The sequence below is a fragment of the Protomyctophum parallelum genome (genome assembly GCF_964188405.1).
Source record: "Protomyctophum parallelum genome assembly, chromosome: 10".
In the NCBI taxonomy this organism is placed as follows: Eukaryota; Metazoa; Chordata; class Actinopteri; order Myctophiformes; family Myctophidae; genus Protomyctophum; species Protomyctophum parallelum.
The window spans coordinates 24169982-24188305 of NC_139704.1; the positions used below are offsets into that span (position 1 = coordinate 24169982).

The window sequence follows — 18324 nt, forward strand, 5'->3', positions numbered from 1 at the left end:
TGCCTGCTTGCTCAGGGGATACGTTTAATCTTGAGCATCAAGTCAAAATCCACGTCAGATCCTGGGTATAGACATGACCTTTGGCACAATCTAAATGTCTCAATAGAAGAGCAGGGAGACAAAACACAATCACCCCAATTGTAGGAGTTATATTGTATTAACATTACTCTACCACACAGATTGGACAAATGTACATTTTATTCATTAAAAAAAATTACATAGTGAGGCTTTAAGAAAGTATTTATGAAAAATCTCTGAGGTATTCCTGTGAGGTAACATCATGTTGATGTAATGCACATTCAGTGTAAACATAGAATTAATCACTTAAACCGTAAGTTGACCGGGGTTGCCCAGGGGTCAGTACTTGGGTTCATGTTGTTAAGAGGCAAGTACGGTGCTGTCAAAAAACGACCTAGGTCTCATATAAGGTCTAAAAACGGTTTCATAGCTGTTACACTTTGCTCCAATTAAACGTCAGACCAAATCTTTCAGTGGATTATGAAGTTATAACTTAACAGTTCAGCCAAGTACGTGTCTTTCCAACGGAAAGAAGTCAACATTCTCCTTTTTTTTGCATGTCCAATTCACCTCCTCCCTTCACACAGTAATCCCCCTGACCTGGCATTACAGCAGTGTGCGTTATGAAAGCACCTCTTGTCTTGAGGATTATACATTTTTCCACAGTTCAGCTTGGACCTTTGGTTAGACAGGATATGTATTGTCACACAATGAACAGTGACTATAGTTCTGCCTCTGTGGACTATACACATTATTGGCTTTAGTGATTTCTACGGTATTTACTTTATAATGCTTCATTATCTATGTTTAAGTATGTTTGAATAATGCAAAAATAGGGTCTAATATCTGGGTGAAATGCATATTTTATAGTTTTTGATAGTGTATATTCTTAAATAATTGCCCCTCGTGTAAATATTTGTATTCTGTCTCAGCCTTGAAACTGAGCAATATTTCGACTGAGCAATAATTTTCTCTTCAATAAATAATGCTAAACTGGTGTCAACAGGAAATAACAGTTATAACAAAGACATCATACACCAATACCCACATTGACCATAGAAGTTCACTTACAGATATTTAGACACTGTACAAGTCCCACTTTTTACAGAGTGCAAAGTGCAGAGTGAACTACCGTCTGCAACACTGCCTAGTAACGACCACACCACAAAAGGAATTGTTTTCTTCTTGAAAACTTAAAGGACCTTCTTGAAAACTTAAACTGACCATACCGGTAGTCAGTCAATGGGCATGTTGACCGAGTATAATTCACATAACTGCTGCTGAGCATTTTGTCGTTTTTAGATTCCATTAATGTCAGTACGATATATGAAAGATTAGCTTAAGCTAATGTAGAAAATGGATGTTCAAAATGGATGCCGGGGTTAAAGTGGTTAAAATGGCCTAAACGCTGTATGTAAATACCACACCCAACATTTCACTGCGTGATACATAAAACGTCTTCTTGATTCTTGACGGCAAGAAATGACACCGGAATGCTCTTTTAAATGTGCAAATGAGGAAGGTTTGAGCAGTAGTCATGAATACAAAAATATACCCCAAAAAACCCACAAAGGTTATACATTTACAATGTTGTTGAATCTTCTGAAGTGCCTGCTTGCAACGGTAATCGTTTTGTCCAGGTCGTGACTGACTGTAAACTATCTGGGACTTCAACAATGTTTACCACGGTACAGAATACAACACACGTACACACACACAAACAGAAACATGTAGGTATACCTTCTATAAACCACCGTGTGTGTGTGTGTGTGTGTGTAATGATTGCAAGCTTAGTTTATTTTGGCCTTGTTCTCAGTTTGAGGCACGTTCATCTTCTCACCGGTGAGCAGCTGCCAGATTCCTCCTCTGTAGTTCTCGTTTCCCAGGGAGTACAGGAACATGTTGAAGGTGGGCGACGTCTTCGCCAGGATGGGAGCGATCTGCAGAGACGGGGTTGCATCCACAACGTCGTCAACGATTCAAATAACATTAATAAGAGCAGATTCACTCCACTGTAGATTGTCCGCCTGGGAAAAGCCGGAAAAGTTCTCAGTCCTATACCCCTGGGTCAGTGTCGTTGAGCAAGACGCTGAACCCCTAACCCCTGTGTCTGATGAGCACGTTATGGTGCTGTGTGTGTGTGTGACTATATATTGGTATGAATGCACCATTTACATAAAGGAAAATTCAGTCAGCATATGGAAAAGCTCACAGCAGCTGTAAATGATAAATGTGATAAATGTTTTTTTTTTTACTTTTTTGCAAGAGGCTAGCCGTCAGAGAGAGAGAGAGTCTGTCTGGAGCTAATCTGAAACCGATCAACACCACACTTTCTAATTGTACGCACTCATTTCTTGTCAGATATGTATTTAACTTTAATTTGATAAAGTCAATGGGGATGTGTTTGTACATTCTTTCCTAGTTTTTAAACATTCAACGTGGAACGTGTGTCAGCATGCACGTAGTCTCGCGTTGCCATACTGTTGCATCTCACAACTTTCAAATGCTTCCATCATACAGTCTGGAGCAACGGAAGCTCTAAAATATAAAGCGGAAGTGGAGACTCCTCCCCACTTCTGTTTCGTCTTTACAGACTCGCACATTCATCCTATTATGAATAGAAATCACCGAAGCATATATAGTTTGCTGCTTTGCAGAAATGGAAATCAAAAATGAGGTCCAAAGAAAATATTTTCGTGAACAGAAATGGCAGTTTCCTTACTCGTAGTTCCAGACTCTATGTAGCATGTGGAGATTATGGAATAGTTGTCTGGCTACGTGAGACTAGCATGCATGTAGGCTCCATGTTCTACTTCAGCGGTGCTCTAACATTTTATTTTCACAGACTTCCAAAACTCTGAGAGCGTACAAATGGATACGACGAGTCCATTTGGTTCCATTTGTACACTCAAAGTGGGGTCCCCGGACCCCACTTTGAGAACCACTGTTCTGCTTTGTATACACGCTTGCTTTTAGGGATGGCCAAATGGAAAGATTGTCTTAACCGGTTACCGCCAGGACTTGCCGGCTAATTAACCGTTATCCGTTAAGAAAAGAAAAGCGCTATTTTGCGCATAAAAAATAGACAAATACACCGTTTACACGTGGCCTGCTGTCAATCAGTGCACTAGTGCGCACTGCGTAGGCTACAGTCTTCTATACGCACACATGTATCGCGGACCGGTCGGGAAGGATTAGGAAGAGAGAGAGAGAAAGAAAGACGTGTTAGAGAGAGCGTCTCTCTAACACGCAAGAGAGAGAGAGAGAGAGAGAGAGAACGTCTGAGAGAGAGAGGGAGGGAGAGAGGGGGGGGGGTTCCCGTCCGTCCGTCCCGTTAGCAACAAGCTAACAGCATACGTTCGTTCGTTCTATGATCCATAAAACGACAGATCCACAACGCAGATCGGAACCAACGTTCGTTGCATGAAGGGCAGATCTGCGGGCGCGCAGCGGCGCAATGATGTGTGTGTGTTCGTCTTTTTTTCTTTTTCCCTCCTGCTTCCACAGTCCACTACATGCAGTTGTTTTTGTGTTTTTGTTTTGGGGGAAGTAAGTCACAGCACATGCGTGGTCACTGGTTGCACTGACAGTAAAGGTGGAAAGAGGGGCTTGGTGCTTTGGCCGCGGTGCCTGCTCTCGGCGCTTCAAAATAAAATATATATTTTTTTATCGGTAAACCATTAGCCGTTAGTGTTGTCGGTAACCAATTAATTAACGGCTAACGGCTAACGGTTATCGGTTGGCCATCCCTACTTGCTTTGACTCACCATCCTTATTTTGGGGGAGACTAGGTTGGCGTTCTCGATGGCAGCATAGAAGGCCAGCACTCCGTAGGGACCCCAACAGAACAGCATGGTCTTGAAAGGAGCGCCAGCATTGAACTACAGGGGGCGGGAGAGAGAAAGAGATAGTAAATAATATATTTTCAGTAACTTAAAATTGTTCTCAAGCTGCAAGTAGGATGTCAGCTCTTGAACTGACAGGTGTACAAATTCCAATAGCGGCGAGAGCAAGTTGTTACAAGTGGAGCGTGAAGGGCGAAGGAGAGAGCAGTGTACGTGTGTGGTGTCACAGGGCTTATGGAGGGCTGCTGGTCACAAGGCTCGGATAGTGGTTTGGTGGGGGTGGGGGGTTGCAAAATCTTATGAACTCATAGAATACTCATTCTACTTATAGGTAGACTACTCATAGGAAATGCAGCAGTGTAAAGCCCTACTGTGTGTATATTTGGTCATACAATGAAGCTAAAATTAGCAGCTTGTAGATCTGCTGTTTTTGCAAAGAGTATAGGCTACATGTCATTCAGTGCATAGTGTAACAGTGGACGGTGGTCAGGAGAAATCCAGCACAGTTTATCGGCTGTGTGAGTGCGGAAAAGAACATTTTACTTGACGATCAATTGTCATACAAATAATTGCAATAAACATTCCCTGCCATTGACGGAGATCTCCGTCAAGTCTAATCCAGCGCTTCACCACCGCCGATGACGGAGATCTCCGTCACGTGGTCTTTTCTGTGATTTATGATAGATCGCACTCTTTGCCAACGTATGGTTCTAGGTTGCCACGCAACGGATACAACCAGAAATTATAATGTCTCTAATTGTGTAGATTTGTAAATTAAGTAATGCAGATGTTTAACAATAATGTAACTCTTGAGAGCATAAAATGAAAACAAATGGACCCGTAAAGGTCAATTTGGTTTCATGTTACGCTCTCAAATAATGGTCCATTTGGTTACCAACTCCATCATTTAGCTGGGGACCGCCTGGAACCCTCCCAAGGACCACTGGTTGAAAACCCACTGGTCTATAGCATAGATGCCTTTGTGCTTGGACTAGAAGTGTCTCTGGACCAGGCCCAGATGACCGTAAGTAAGTATAGTTTAGTTTGTACAACGTATAGTGCAGCAGCATGCCTCATGCAGCCCCTGAGGACATCCATCTATTGTATCTATTGTGTGCAATGACCTTTTCACTACTAGCCTCATACATACCCAACACAAAACACTGTCCCTCTAGCCAAGATGTATGTGTGTATCGTATGTTTGTTTGTTACTCCTGACTCTAATCTAATATCCTTTATTATAGTCTGCTCAGCATCTACTGTACCTACCCTATAATTAGTTTTATGTCTAATTATCCCACGATTTTTGTAACCCATTTTTTCACCTGGTGCCAATTGCCTAGCTGTAACCCTGGGCGCTACTCTCCCTCTGCCAACCTGGGGAGAGCCCCGAACTGAGCTCATGCTTCCTTCAATTTCACCCTTTCACCCACTTTTTTTGAGTGGTGCAACCACTCCCTTACGGAGCTATGTGCGTGTGTGGCTGGGTGGCTGGCTGGGTGCGTCTGAGCACGAAAACAGCATGGTTATTATTCACCACCAGTGCGCAACCTGTGTGCAACCTAACACACACACAAACACACACGCACATATTAACTGTATATATGGTGATTTCAGGTGTGCCAGTACAGTACAGTGACAGTACAGTAGAGGGTACAGTAGAGGGATCCCTACACGGTAACTCTGTCATTTCTCAACAGTTTCGGACACGGGGCGGCTCGCCGGAATCGGGCCAGAACCCTGGGTGCATTCATGTAGTTCTGGAACTTCCCCCACCCCCACACAGGGTGATTCTGATTCAGGGGGAGGCAGTATAGAGACCAGGATTACTGCATGTTTTTTGTGAAGGTACTACCTACCCTAGGGGACACGGGGAGAACATGCAAACACAGAAAGGCCCTTTCGCCAACCCCACCTATAGGTCTTAGGGGTATGGGCACTGATGACGCGGAGGAGAGAACACACCCCCGGCACCCACAGCGTGCCCGGCAGGAATCCAACCTGGGCTTTTCTAGCTGTGAGCCGCCCCTTTTTTGTTTTGAAATAATCATGATTAAAAAGAAAATTTAGGAAACAAAAACATTTGGGAAACAGAATACCATTGTGTAATGTGTGGTAGGATTTGTTTTAAAGGTGTAGTGAAATGACCATATCCGTGGTCATCATGTGGGCATACCTAACAATGGGTGCCAAACAAATTGACAAATTCTCATTTTTGTGTGTTTTTATATAAAAAGTCCATAAAAATATTGTTTTAATTACTTCCTGAAAACGAAAAGGTGCTGTGTGATGACGTGTAGAGATACACATCAATAAAAGCCAATACAAATGAAGCTCACCAGTTTGATTCCCATGCTTCATTGTCCTCCTCCACAGCTGGTTTTGATTAAAGGACCACTTCACCCCTTTTCAACATATCTTCATATAATAGGTCCTCACTAATAATCATGGTAAAATGGCACAATTTTTTCTACTCAGTCTGTGTCTCATAGGAGGGCTGTGGGCAGTTCAGAAACCCGTCCAAGATAACATCCCGACAGTGTATTACTCGTTTTAAACTTAATCATCACGCTAAAATATGTATATAGGTTGTGTAAAGGTAGAAATAATCCCCTGGCCCCACGTCTCTCTGTCAACTGCACATGAGAGACTTCCTCTCCCATAGCCTGGAGGGATGGGACGCTTTGATTGGTTCAGAAACTTCAGAGCCAGCGTTTTAAGCTGAAACTTCAAAATAAAATGCTCACCATTTCCGTTTCCCTACACCTTTAATGGCCACTGTATAGTAATTCTTACCCTGGGGTTTCCGGTCTTCTGGAATCTCCGGCCGATGGCCTGGTAGGAGGTCAGGACGACTAACATGGGGATGACACTGTTGCAGATGGACATGGGGATCAGGTACGACACGTAGTTCCTGTTGAGGACACAAACACACCACGGTTAAGGTTGTGTAACGGTTACTATAATAATAGTCTTGTGAGCCAGACAATTTTTTCAAATGCTTCCATCATACGGTCTGGAGTACGGAAGCTCTGAAAATGATGGAGGCATACAACAGCCTCCCCCTGCTTCTGTCTCGTTTTTACAGTCTCACAAATAAGCGTGGTTTGTTGTGGGTTTCCTCTGCCGTCAGGGTGACCAGATGCCCCTCTTGTGTGAGACAGTCCCTCATTTCCAAGAGTTTTCAGGCGTCCCACAAATTGAGACCCTGTCCCACATTGTGACATGGCAGGCATCAGTGTTCAAATGCCCCAGTTGGTAGTCCCCTAGTTGGTTTTCAGTTGTAAATCTATTTTCCTGCAAGATGTGTTTTAAGCATGTTAAAATAACATGAAAAATATTCCCTTTGCCACAGTATCAAGTCGGCCATTCCACCCATGACCAAAACTGGCATTTAAAAGAATTGTGACACGCCAGAGTGGTTTCATAATAAAATGATAGGCAATATTATGCCTATGGTTGAATATGACATCAAGGCATTTAATAGCAACTCTACCAGACAGTGGCCTTGTGGTTAGAGTGTCCGCCCTGAAACTTGGAGGTCAGGTTTCGCTTCCCGGCCGGGTCATACCAAAGACTGTAAAAATGGGACCCAATGCCTCCCTGCTTGCCACTCGGCATCAATGGGTTGGATTGGGGTGGTCAAATTAGGGTAGAATTAACAGCACACATGCAGCAAGACACAGATAAAGAATGCACGTTCTATGATGAATAGCTTGTGACACTGCCACATAAATGTGTGAAGAAATGTATATCCTGTCCTGGTATGAGTATTGACAGACAATGAAACATAAGATACTGGGTGATAACAAGGGAATATCTTGGTTATATGGTTTAACCCCAAAATGTAGTGTACAGGGGAAAAAAATGTTTTGTGTAGTTGAATATGGTCATTCATTTTCTGTTGCCAAGGTTTGCTCATAGGGGGAGCTGTGGGGAAAAGGAATGTTAGCAATAGCTCCAGGAAGTGCGGTATCAGGAACAGCTATAAAGGTACAGGAAGTGAGGCAACCATGGGGTTCCATTTTAGGTATCAAAATAATGTTTGATGGTGGTTTGTCAAAGAGACTCTTTTAAGGCCAATACTAAACCGGAATCAGGAATTGATAAACCACAGAGTAGTGGGTCTGGAAAACCTTGAGATCTGAAGAAGAACATTTCAAGGAACATTTCTGAGCGTTTAGCTCAGAATCCATTCAGAGCATGGAATAAGGTGAACTAAACCTGCTGTGGCCTCCTGACTTGAAGATTGGGTGAGGAATATAATTCTTTCACTTTTTGAGCAATGCATTGCCTTTTTATTTGATGACTTTATAGATTAGCTAACTTGATTCCGGGATATAAAGAGACATGTTATTGAGTCAGTGATAGCATCTTAGGAGTGGTGTGTGTGTGTTATATATAGAGACGGCCCTATACGGTGGTGCGACGTGTCACAAGGCGTGACGGCCAGACGGCCATATATGGTGGCGTGACAGAGTCACTGACGGACTGGCGGGTTTTGCAGTTTTTCATAGTAATCAACAAAACATACATTAACAACTTTTGAAAAAGGACGATCTACATTACAAGCTCACAATGCGTCGAGATCACCATGAGTGAACCAATATCGTCCATGTGTCGTATCATTAACCACGACGTATTGTATCGCTGTTAACACCCCTATTGAGAATCACTTCAAATGGGGGTCATTGGTGTGTATCAATTTGGTTTTCCTTGACGTGAATACACTATTGCAGAATTGTAGATATATATATATATATTTTTTTTAAATGTTTTTTGTGGCTTCTGCCACAAAAAACATTTTGAGTGGTGCAACCACTCCAAGGAACCGCAATGTCCGTGTTCACCTATGTGTTCACCTATGTGGCCATGAGCACCAGTATATGACTATTAGTACCAGTAGGGGTGCTGTTGTGCCAGAAACAGAGAGAGAGAGATAGTATTAGTGCTGCACTGTTGCCTGCTAATGAGAGAGAGAGAGGAGGGGGGAGGGGAGAGAGGGGAGTTGCACCACTCAGTTCACACAGGTGTGATTTCTTTATAGAGGGACAGACGATAGGCTGACAGGAAATGGGAAGAGAAATGGGGAGGTGACATGCAGTAAGGGCTGTCGGGATCGGGAGTCGAACCTGCGGCACACTGCCAGACGTGGGCCACGGCCCAGTCCACCGCTGTAGATATATGATTACCTGTCTCCCTTGCTGATATCCAGAGTGCAGCAGGTCCTGAGAGGCTCATAGTCATACTCTCCCCAGCCAATGACGGGCATGGCAGCCCAGAATGCAGTGAACATCCAGATGAACGCAGTCAGAGTGATGGCACTGCTCCACTGCAACTTTGTTCCTGAGGAACACACACACGTTATCCACTTTAATACCTCACAGAATCCACTTTTCAATATAAAGCTCATCACACACACCAATGATTTGCCATGCAAGTCCTTGCAACCATTATCCCCAATAAAATAAATGGTGCCTTTATCCAAGGCGCTTTACATAGATTGTGCATTACATTCACCCATTCACACACACATTCATACACAGATGGCGGCGGAAACCATGCAGGGCCGTTGACCGTAAAACTATTGTGTTGCAAGGAGTTGCGACCTTTACTACATTGCAAGTGTAAGTGATATTTTTGGGTTTGAAAGTGTGTCTGTGGGTTTTATAAACATTTAACCAATGAAATGTAGTAACAAGACAGAGCTTGTGGCTAACTATTAACTACATTTGGTTCCATTATTTGGAACACAGCTTTTTTGGGGGGCAATTTCGTGAAAAGAAAAAGCCTTTTGACATGCATTGTAAGCTTTCGACCCGACAGCAACGGTATGTGAATTTCGAGGCCTTGTGGTCGCTGCAATGACACCACTTCCCACTTTCCTTCTACCACATTTACAATAACAAACCCTACAATAAATAGTAGAAATGGTCTCCTTTTTTCACCCTGGCAGCACAAGAAGCTACAAGGCGTCTGTGTTGTCAGAGTGTAAATGGGTTCATTCCTCAGTCCTCCTGGCAGGCTCTAGTGAATTTCATCACCATTTGTTTCTCTGCTCATAATCATTAACCTCGTAAACCCTGCATGGCCTCCACATGTCATACGAGGCCAATGGGTCAGGAGCCCAGAAAATTGCTTATTTACAAATTACAATCTCACAAAGCGTTGCCGCATTGTGAGCCCGGTCAACAAAGTATGTGCAGTAGGGTTCAAGGGAACTTACTGTATATCACAGTGTGATAAAAAGCATGTTGAGTAGTATTGAGCTACCGGTACTGTTTGTAGACCGGTCAGAGGTTAAGTGGGTTGATTAGATACTGTATCTGCCTGCCTGCCAGCCAGTGTTAGTCTTTAGTCTTGGTCAACAAAATTGAGTCGACTAAGGTTTTTCAGAAGAGTAAATGGGAGTAAGACTAAATGATGTGTTATTCAAAAGACTAAAGACTAACTTTTACTAAGTGTGAATAAGTGGATTTTCAGGGCGGTTTTGAAGGTAGGGAGGGAGGGGGGCATCTCTGATGAAAATAAAATGAGCCAGTACAAATTGAACAAGACGTAACCATGAGCAAAATATAGTGAACTAGAAAAAGTGCCCTTCTGGGCACAGGTCTCCACCAGGATTCTTCCTCAGCCTAGTGGGAATATGCGTGCACAGTTTCATCGCAATCGGACGCTGCGTTGAGGAGTTGTGGCGATTTGTACAAAGCGGGCTACTCCTGAAAACTGTAGGAGCCAATCGTGGCCAATCAGGATGGAATATGAGAAATCAAACAAACCTGTCTTGATCACATGACTATGGAGATCATCATGTGTACCGATTTGCGTGAAATTTGGATAAAATCTGAAGGAGTAATAATAGAAAATGTGTTTTACATATGTCGGCCTCCTGGTGGCGCTATAAAGAGCAGATGTGAAAAATTCCAGACAAAGGTTTTTCCTTGGCCTCTAGGGAGTTGGCATACAAAGTTATCCACAGATCCGTGCAGTTAGAGGTAAAAACACTTTTTGGCCAGTTATAGCGCCACCTTGAGGCTGAGTTGAAATTGTTCATGTGGCATTTCGTCCTCGGCCTAGTGGGAATGTGGGTGCACAATTTCAGGGAAATCACGCGATGTGTTCATGATTTGCAGCATTTTGTTTGAAACTGAGCACTCCTGTGAACTTTGGAAGCCAATCTTAACCAATCAGGATGGAGTGTGAGAAATCTGAAAGACCGGTTTCGTTGAATGGCTCTAGAGAGACTGTGTACCAATTTGCGTGATGTTTGGACAAAATCTGTAGGTGTACTGTGCAAAAACTTGTTTTGCACAAAGCGGCCTCCTGGTGGCGCTATAACAGGCCGTTCTGGAAAGTTTGGGGCAGAGGTTCATCGTTGGCATCCAGGGAGTGTGTGTGCAAAATTTGGCATCGGCCGGGTTAACGATGGCCGAGATTAGCTGCTCACGGACACACGGACGGACGGACGGACACACACACACACGGACGGACGGACGGACGGAGTGCAAAACATACTCTCCCCCCATGCCTTCGGCCTGGTGGAGACAATCAAAGAAAAGGTTGTTTACAGTAATGCTTTCTGGAACATATACATTTAAAAGATAGAATGGAGTCAGTGTGGCGAATGGCTTCGGGTACAGCATTCCAGCGTGGTTAGACACAATAATGTGTTGACTCTGTAGACTGTGTGTGTTTGTTGCTGTTATAACCATTGCCATTGTTGGATAGGATAGGATAGGATACATATCCCCGGGCTGCAGGATATAGTTTAGGCCAGTGGTTCCCTCTCACTCAAGACCCAAAAGAGAAATTACCCAAACTAGTAAAAAAAATAGCAGATCTACAAGCTCACAACGCATCTCTTCGCGCCACATTGTGTAATGTAGATCAGCTATTTTCACTACTTCTTAAACATGTTTGTTTTTTTATGCATGTTAGTTTCTTAGATTTGTCTTTGATTTATTCATTGGAATTAATTTTGGAAAAAGGTTTTGAAATAATATTTCAAAACAAAATGAAGAAAATATGTATAAAGGGACCCATACAGATGTGTACGCGACCCACTATTAGGACACCGTGGTCTAGGCCATCTGGGAAATGGAGTGTTTCTGGTTGGATCCCAGGCTCCTCCCAGTGTCAAAGTGTCCTGGGTGCTTTGCATGACTGTAGAGCTGCAACCATTGATTGTTTTCTTAGAGATTATTCTATCAATGATTCAATAACCTTTTCGATTAATTGAATAATCGAAGCACGTTAAAAAAAAAAGTGGTATTATATACTTTTTGCACTCTGAACTCTGAAAATAACAGATCTGTAAGCTCAATAGTAGAGCCCTCACAATTCAATTCGATTACAATACATCACACTTTCATTACTGCACAACATGGAAAATACAAGCAGTCGGATATACTGAACAACATATTTTATTTAGAATACTATATATAATATTATATACAGTGTTTTTATTATGTATAAATTAAATTTAAGCTTCGATTATCGATTGTCACATTGCTGCATTGCATTGCTGTACGGCCGAATTGCGATGCATTGTTGAATCAAATTTTTTGACACGATCAATTATTAGTAATCCTCCGCAGTAGGAGGTGTCAGTCCTAAAAGAAAAGAAATGTCATTTTGTATTTTAAAACAAAACGCCAGACACCAAAGGGTTGAATTGATGATGTATTGAAGTATTTAATTAATTTATTTTAATCAATTGGCTTAATTATCAGTTGTATGCCTACATGGTTGCCCCTGCCATCGGGGTGTGTGAATGGGTGATTGTAAAGCTCTGTGGATAAAGGCGCTATAGAAATGCAGGCCATTTACATTCCTCACTGGTCAGTGAGAGCTAGCTGGGGTCAGAATGACCTTTTATCCCCACTATTTCCCATTCCGAGTTTGTCTTATAGGTCAGGGGTTCTCAACGTTCCCCGGACATGCTTTGGCCATGTCTCACTAACCCAGGAGGAGCCGCCCGGGCATTGAACAGGGAACCTTACCATTCCCAAGCAGCCGCTCTACCTCCTGTCCTGACCCACTACCACCTAGTCTAGTCACTTACTAGTGCAGTATTGGTGGTATCTGTCCCACTACCACCTAGTCTAGTCACTTACTAGTGCAGTACTGGTGGTATCTGTCCCATGCGACAGCAGCCATGAAGTGGAGGCTAGCGAGAGCTGTGAGGAAACCCTGGAATCCGTGCATTTGGCATCCATCTGAGCCGTATGGCCAGTACCTGCAGTCAGAGAGGATTCACCAACTAGTTAATGTGTTGGTCTTTGCATGATGATGAATCTGAGTATAAGTAATGATCATCCATTTTAGAGATAGACATTGGAAAAGAACAATAACGCGCACATCCACTCACTAAAAACCAAGTGCTGGCCTGAGGTCAGAATCCATAAGGAAAAGTAAGTACCACACACTGGATCACTGGCCTGAGGTCAGAATCCATAAGGAAAAGTAAGTTCCACACACTGGATCACTGGCCTGAGGTCAGAATCCATAAGGAAAAGTAAGTTCCACACACTGGATCACTGGCCTGAGGTCAGAATCCATAAGGAAATTAAGTTTCCACACACTGGATCATGCTCCAAAAAATATACACATCATTCATGTCAGTCAGCATTACTGTTTGTCAGGGACGGATTAACCCCCCGAGGGCCCCTGGGCCGGTCATTTTTGCAGGGCCCCCATAGCGCGCGTGCGCACACAATTTTGGTGTTTGGTGTTTTACCGTGTTTTTATCATCTTTTTGACCTAAATTTAACAAAATCAATGGCCAATGAAGGGCCCCAGGAGCCCTTTTCAGGGCGTCAAACCTAGTACATTACGGTCCAATTTCCCTGAAGGGCCCCTGAGAGCCAAGGGCCCCTGGGCCACGGCCCCACTGGCCCAATGGCTAATTTGTCCCTGCTGTTTGTTCAGTATGAAAAGAATGACGTTCACTGCTGTCTTAGTTCCCCTGATGCTTAATTTCATTGTTGCATAGTGTAGGCCAGGGTTCATGATCATTTGTGACCAGATTTAACTGAGAGCCTTTTTGAAAATGAGTTAATAGCACAGGCAGACTCTTCACATAGCATGTCTGAAATAAGTGTCAGAGCTGAAATCTAATGTAAATATCGAATGTAAATATGAAATATGATGTAGCTAGGTGTAATGTTAGAGACCACAGAAGTGAACCTTTCAAGCCTGTTTTCTGAACTCGCTGTTTTCTGCAAGACATTAATCTATAAGCCATATCTCCAAAACTGGTGGGTCAAACTGAACAACCAATAGCCTATGTCAATTTGAAGCTATGATTCCCTGCTTTCATATGACATGAAAAAAACGAAAAATCAAAAAGATCCAATGGCAGTCCCTCAGTCAAATTTGGCCACATTTGAAGAGGAGATTAGAACACCCTGTCAGGTGTAAAGGAGCAACTTGGACACTCAGGCATGAAGGAAGCATGAGTTCAAGACCGTTGCTCTCCCCTTGTCCCCCATATATGGGGACTAGGTTGGTGGAGGGTGTGTAGAGCCCAGGATCACATTAGATGATTGACACAGGGGTGAAAAATGGGTTACAAAATCGTGGGATAAAAAATATATATAAAAAAAAAAGAACACTTTAATCAGCAGGGCTGCTAACTTTCAGAAAAAGAGTCAAGAGTGAGACTTTAGTGTCACGATGCGTTCAGAATCGATTTAGAGGAATATAGACATTGCACCCTAGAAAATAAATCATAAAATATATTCACATATTTCGAAATGTCAGTGGCACACGATTACAATTGTGGATTTATATGAGCTATATACTGTATGACAAATATATTTCCTATAAATCTGCATACTGTATATGCACATATATGAAACTGAATATGACATATATGCAGCATATACATTTGCCATAATATCGTTGCTATCAGGAGGAAATGTCTTAACTCCATTTTTTAGGTTTTTGATTTAGTTTTTCTATAAATCAGTGCTATTGAACACCCTTTACGGCTGTATGTTGTTTCTTCATTTCCTGAAAAAAAAATATTTTAAATTTCCTGAAAAACGAACATTTTGGAGTTAGGTGGCTTCCCGAAGAAGGGAAGATATAACCTCAATGTCAGCTCTGTAGCAGTGGCCGGCAAACTGTGTTCTTCTGGATCGGACTAGTGAAGAAACACGGAGGCCGTATATTAGCTTAGTCGATGGGTGGCTCTTCCAAGACAGATGTTGCGCTCTCATTATGTTCATATATTATTTCCTTTCCGTGTGGCGAGTGGGAAAACACCCCTGTTTTAAATGCATTACACCAGTGGTTCTCAAACCTTTACCGATCTACAATATCTTGCTCAAACTGCAAGAGAAAATCATAGCTGGCATAATGATACTGAATGTTAACCCACCTTTTGAATAATATAATTTAACAAAATGAGGAAAAGAGTTGCACCAGGTCAGGTGAATAAGAGATGGTGACTGTCCTATTATTGGTCATAGGTGGTGCACCTGTTTGTGCAAATGTTTCCTATTCCATGGCCATTTTGATTTCCATAAAAGTCTGATAAGACTGACTACATCACACATACACATTATTTGAAATTGTCATCTCTTTAATCATCCACCTCAGTGGATATCTCTCTCTCTCTCTCCTCCCCCCCTTTCCCTCTCGACACGTCTTTTGCATGCAAATTCAATCCCCTTTCAACTGCCTGTTGCTGTGGGCAGAGAGCTTACCTCGCGTCAGGCTTTCCACACAGCACACCATACAGTCAGACCCACTGTACAGTGTACATATACACAGAGCTGCGGTGGAGGAGTTGGTCCCTAAATAATAATAATCTGTCAAATTAAGTTAATAAAAACTTGATCGGACAGAGAAACGTCTAGGGTACGCCCGGAAGCTAACATTTTCGATGTGTAGTAGAGCATGGAACATTAATTAATACTATCAATGCTGTTGATCAACCGTCAGCAACATGTGGGGATATCAGCAGCCTAAATGTTCAATAGCAATGACGTGCTCCGAAGGGGCGGGAGGGCAGACGGTAACGCAAACGCATTTCACTACAGTTAATGTGTGAGGGCCGGAACTATTCAGAATCAGATCAATCAATTATCAGAGACAGAATAGGGCGGGCTCACCGTGTCCCTGACTCGAACTACGTATGGCAAGCCGCAAGAACACAAGTTATGGAGAAATATCATAATGTAGTACTAGTGAGAGTGGTAATAAGCGTGTGAAGTTGTGGTGTGTGAAGAGGTTAAATTGTGTGACACTCACTCTCAAATTGTGAGACTTGGCAGCCCTGTTATTAATAATCACAGTTTGACATTATTTTCAGGTTATTTTCCCAATACTTTCTCCGGTAAAAGACTCAATTGACTCTCTTACTCTTAGCAGACTAAAAGATCTCCATGAATTCAAAGCTTCATGGGGTGTATGTATGTCAGTATGTCCGGAAGCATTTGAAAATTGTGGGAGGCAACAGTCTGACTTCTGCGACTACCGCTGCTTTCGTATAAATCACGAGGTACTGTTATTACTGCTAGTGTTTCTACTATAGCGTTTTCTGCAAAAAATAGCTTTGCCTTATGGCACTTTTATCTGCCTTATGCATTGTGATTACTAGAAGCTTGGCCAGTCTCGCTCTAGCGCCACAAAAAAACTAAAAATAGCAGATCTAAAGTGATGTTGCCATACTGTAGTTGTGCGTTTCTGTTTGATGACGTTGCGTAGAGTGGGCCTAGTGGGCAAAAGAGGTGGCTGAAATGTGCCACAAATGTGAATAATGCGTTTTATATTAACTGTACCTGTACAATATGTGAAGACATTGAGGGGGGATAATAAGCCTAGATCGTAGACAGAGAAGTGATGAAGAGTCTGTGGCAAATGTGGAGGCAGGTGGAGTGCTGGTCAGCCTGTGGTGAGCTGACACACACAGCCACGTTGCCGCTCTGATTCTGGTAGTGGGATTATACACTTAATATGTTTTTTTGAGTGGTGCAACCACTCCAAGGAACAGCAATGTCCGTGTTAACATATGTGACTATGTGTGTGACTGTTACTATGAGTACCAGTAGGGGCAAAAGTGGTGCTGTTGTGCCAGAAACAGAGAGAGATAGTGCTGCACTGTTGCCTGCTAATGAGAGAGGGAGAGGGAGAGGGGTGGGGGGGAGTTGCAACACTGTGATTTTTTTCTCTCCTCTGGACTTGTTTACATTGTGGGAATTCAATTAATCAACCTGTAGCTATGAAAGAAAATGATTGATGTCATGACATCCAGGTCCATATTGTTTTAGATGCATAGCAGAATGTCTTTATAACCGCTGCCTATAGGTTATGTGCACTCACTCACCTCAGAAAGCTGGAGAAAGCGGCGATGGTGGCGTTGCCAGAGATGCCCATGTCAGCCATGGCAAGGCTGAACACCAGGAAATTACTGGGCGTTCTCAGTTCTCTGATCTTCAAGAAAGCCACGACCGTGACCGCATTTAGGAGGAACCCAAGAAGACCTTTAATAATAAGAGAAAATTAAGAAGAAAAAGAACAAGAACTGCGGACACACTTCATTTTACAGTCAGTAGTACAGAAGAGAATGGATCATCGGTGCGCGCAGCGCGATTCTTGCGCAACGTGCATGAGTAGGGGAAAATAAAATCGATACACATTGTGATCGAAAGTGATCGTGCAGACGTGCACGCACGCTGTGCATGCATGCAGACACATTGTGTAGAATGGAATCAATGGATGCTTTATCCTTGTCTCACACACAGCTGTGCAGACGGATCGGATCACACGGGTCCAGTCAGTGTTCATAGGTTAACGACAGTTGGCGCAACAACAGCGGATTCCATTAAACGATAAACTGAACTGAACTCACTCACCCTCCACGAGCAGACACGATCCCAGCGAGAACACGTCGAACTCCGAGAAGCCCTCCGGCAGAGGGGACGAAGAAACCATCCTGGATGAATGAATGAAGGCGATCGATCTCCGTATAAGTGTAGGAAAAATCCACAACAACAACAACAGACCACAGACCAGCCCTCCTCTCGCTCACTCCTATAAATCCAGCCGCTGCTGATGTGCCTCCGCTCTGTATGTAGTTCAGTAGTTGTAATATGTATGACCTAAGAAAGCGCTTTTAAAGGGGCATTTCACGTGAAAAGTAATTATGCAAAGCCTCTCTCTCTCTCTCTCTCTCTCTCTCTCTCTCTCTCTCTCTCTCTCTCTCTCTCTCTCTCGCGCCGCGCCACAATCCCTGCAAGAATGTCTTAATGAACCCGCCGCCACGGCACAAACCGGTCGATCCTCTGTTGTATTAATGCGGAGAGAGAGAGAGTAACAGCCGCAATTAGTTACACAACAAACAAGTCTTTGTGTGTGTCTGCGCTGTAGCCGCGCGACACAAAAGGGTGCATGCATGCTGCTCGTGATGTCACACGCGTTTGATGTGATGTGTGTGACCTCCTACACAACG

At 43.2% G+C, this 18324-nt stretch overlaps 1 protein-coding gene across 1 annotated transcript; it reads right to left on the reverse strand.

Annotated features, from left to right (window-relative positions):
• Positions 1 to 1776: 1776 nt before the first annotated feature.
• rgra (retinal G protein coupled receptor a) lies at positions 1777 to 18022 on the reverse strand. The gene is made up of 7 exons (XM_083774133.1): positions 17729 to 18022; positions 17200 to 17356; positions 12980 to 13101; positions 9056 to 9209; positions 6660 to 6777; positions 3786 to 3899; positions 1777 to 1958 (listed from the first exon to the last, which is right to left on the reverse strand). Exons 1-7 carry the CDS (start codon positions 17805 to 17807, stop codon positions 1809 to 1811), a joined length of 894 nt encoding a protein of 297 aa, XP_083630259.1. The 5' UTR covers positions 17808 to 18022; the 3' UTR covers positions 1777 to 1808.
• Between the last annotated feature and the right edge of the window lie 302 nt (positions 18023 to 18324).

Bases quoted from the DNA above. Each gene is read 5' to 3' on its own strand.
- rgra (XM_083774133.1), bottom strand. From the start codon at position 17,807: ATGGTTTCTTCGTCCCCTCTGCCGGAGGGCTTCTCGGAGTTCGACGTG. The intron at 9,210-12,979 runs GTAAGTGACTAG...TGTGTTCCTCAG, and splicing joins ATACCACCAGTACTGCACTA to GAACAAAGTTGCAGTGGAGC. The intron at 6,778-9,055 runs GTAATCATATAT...TGTCCTCAACAG, and splicing joins GATATCAGCAAGGGAGACAG to GAACTACGTGTCGTACCTGA.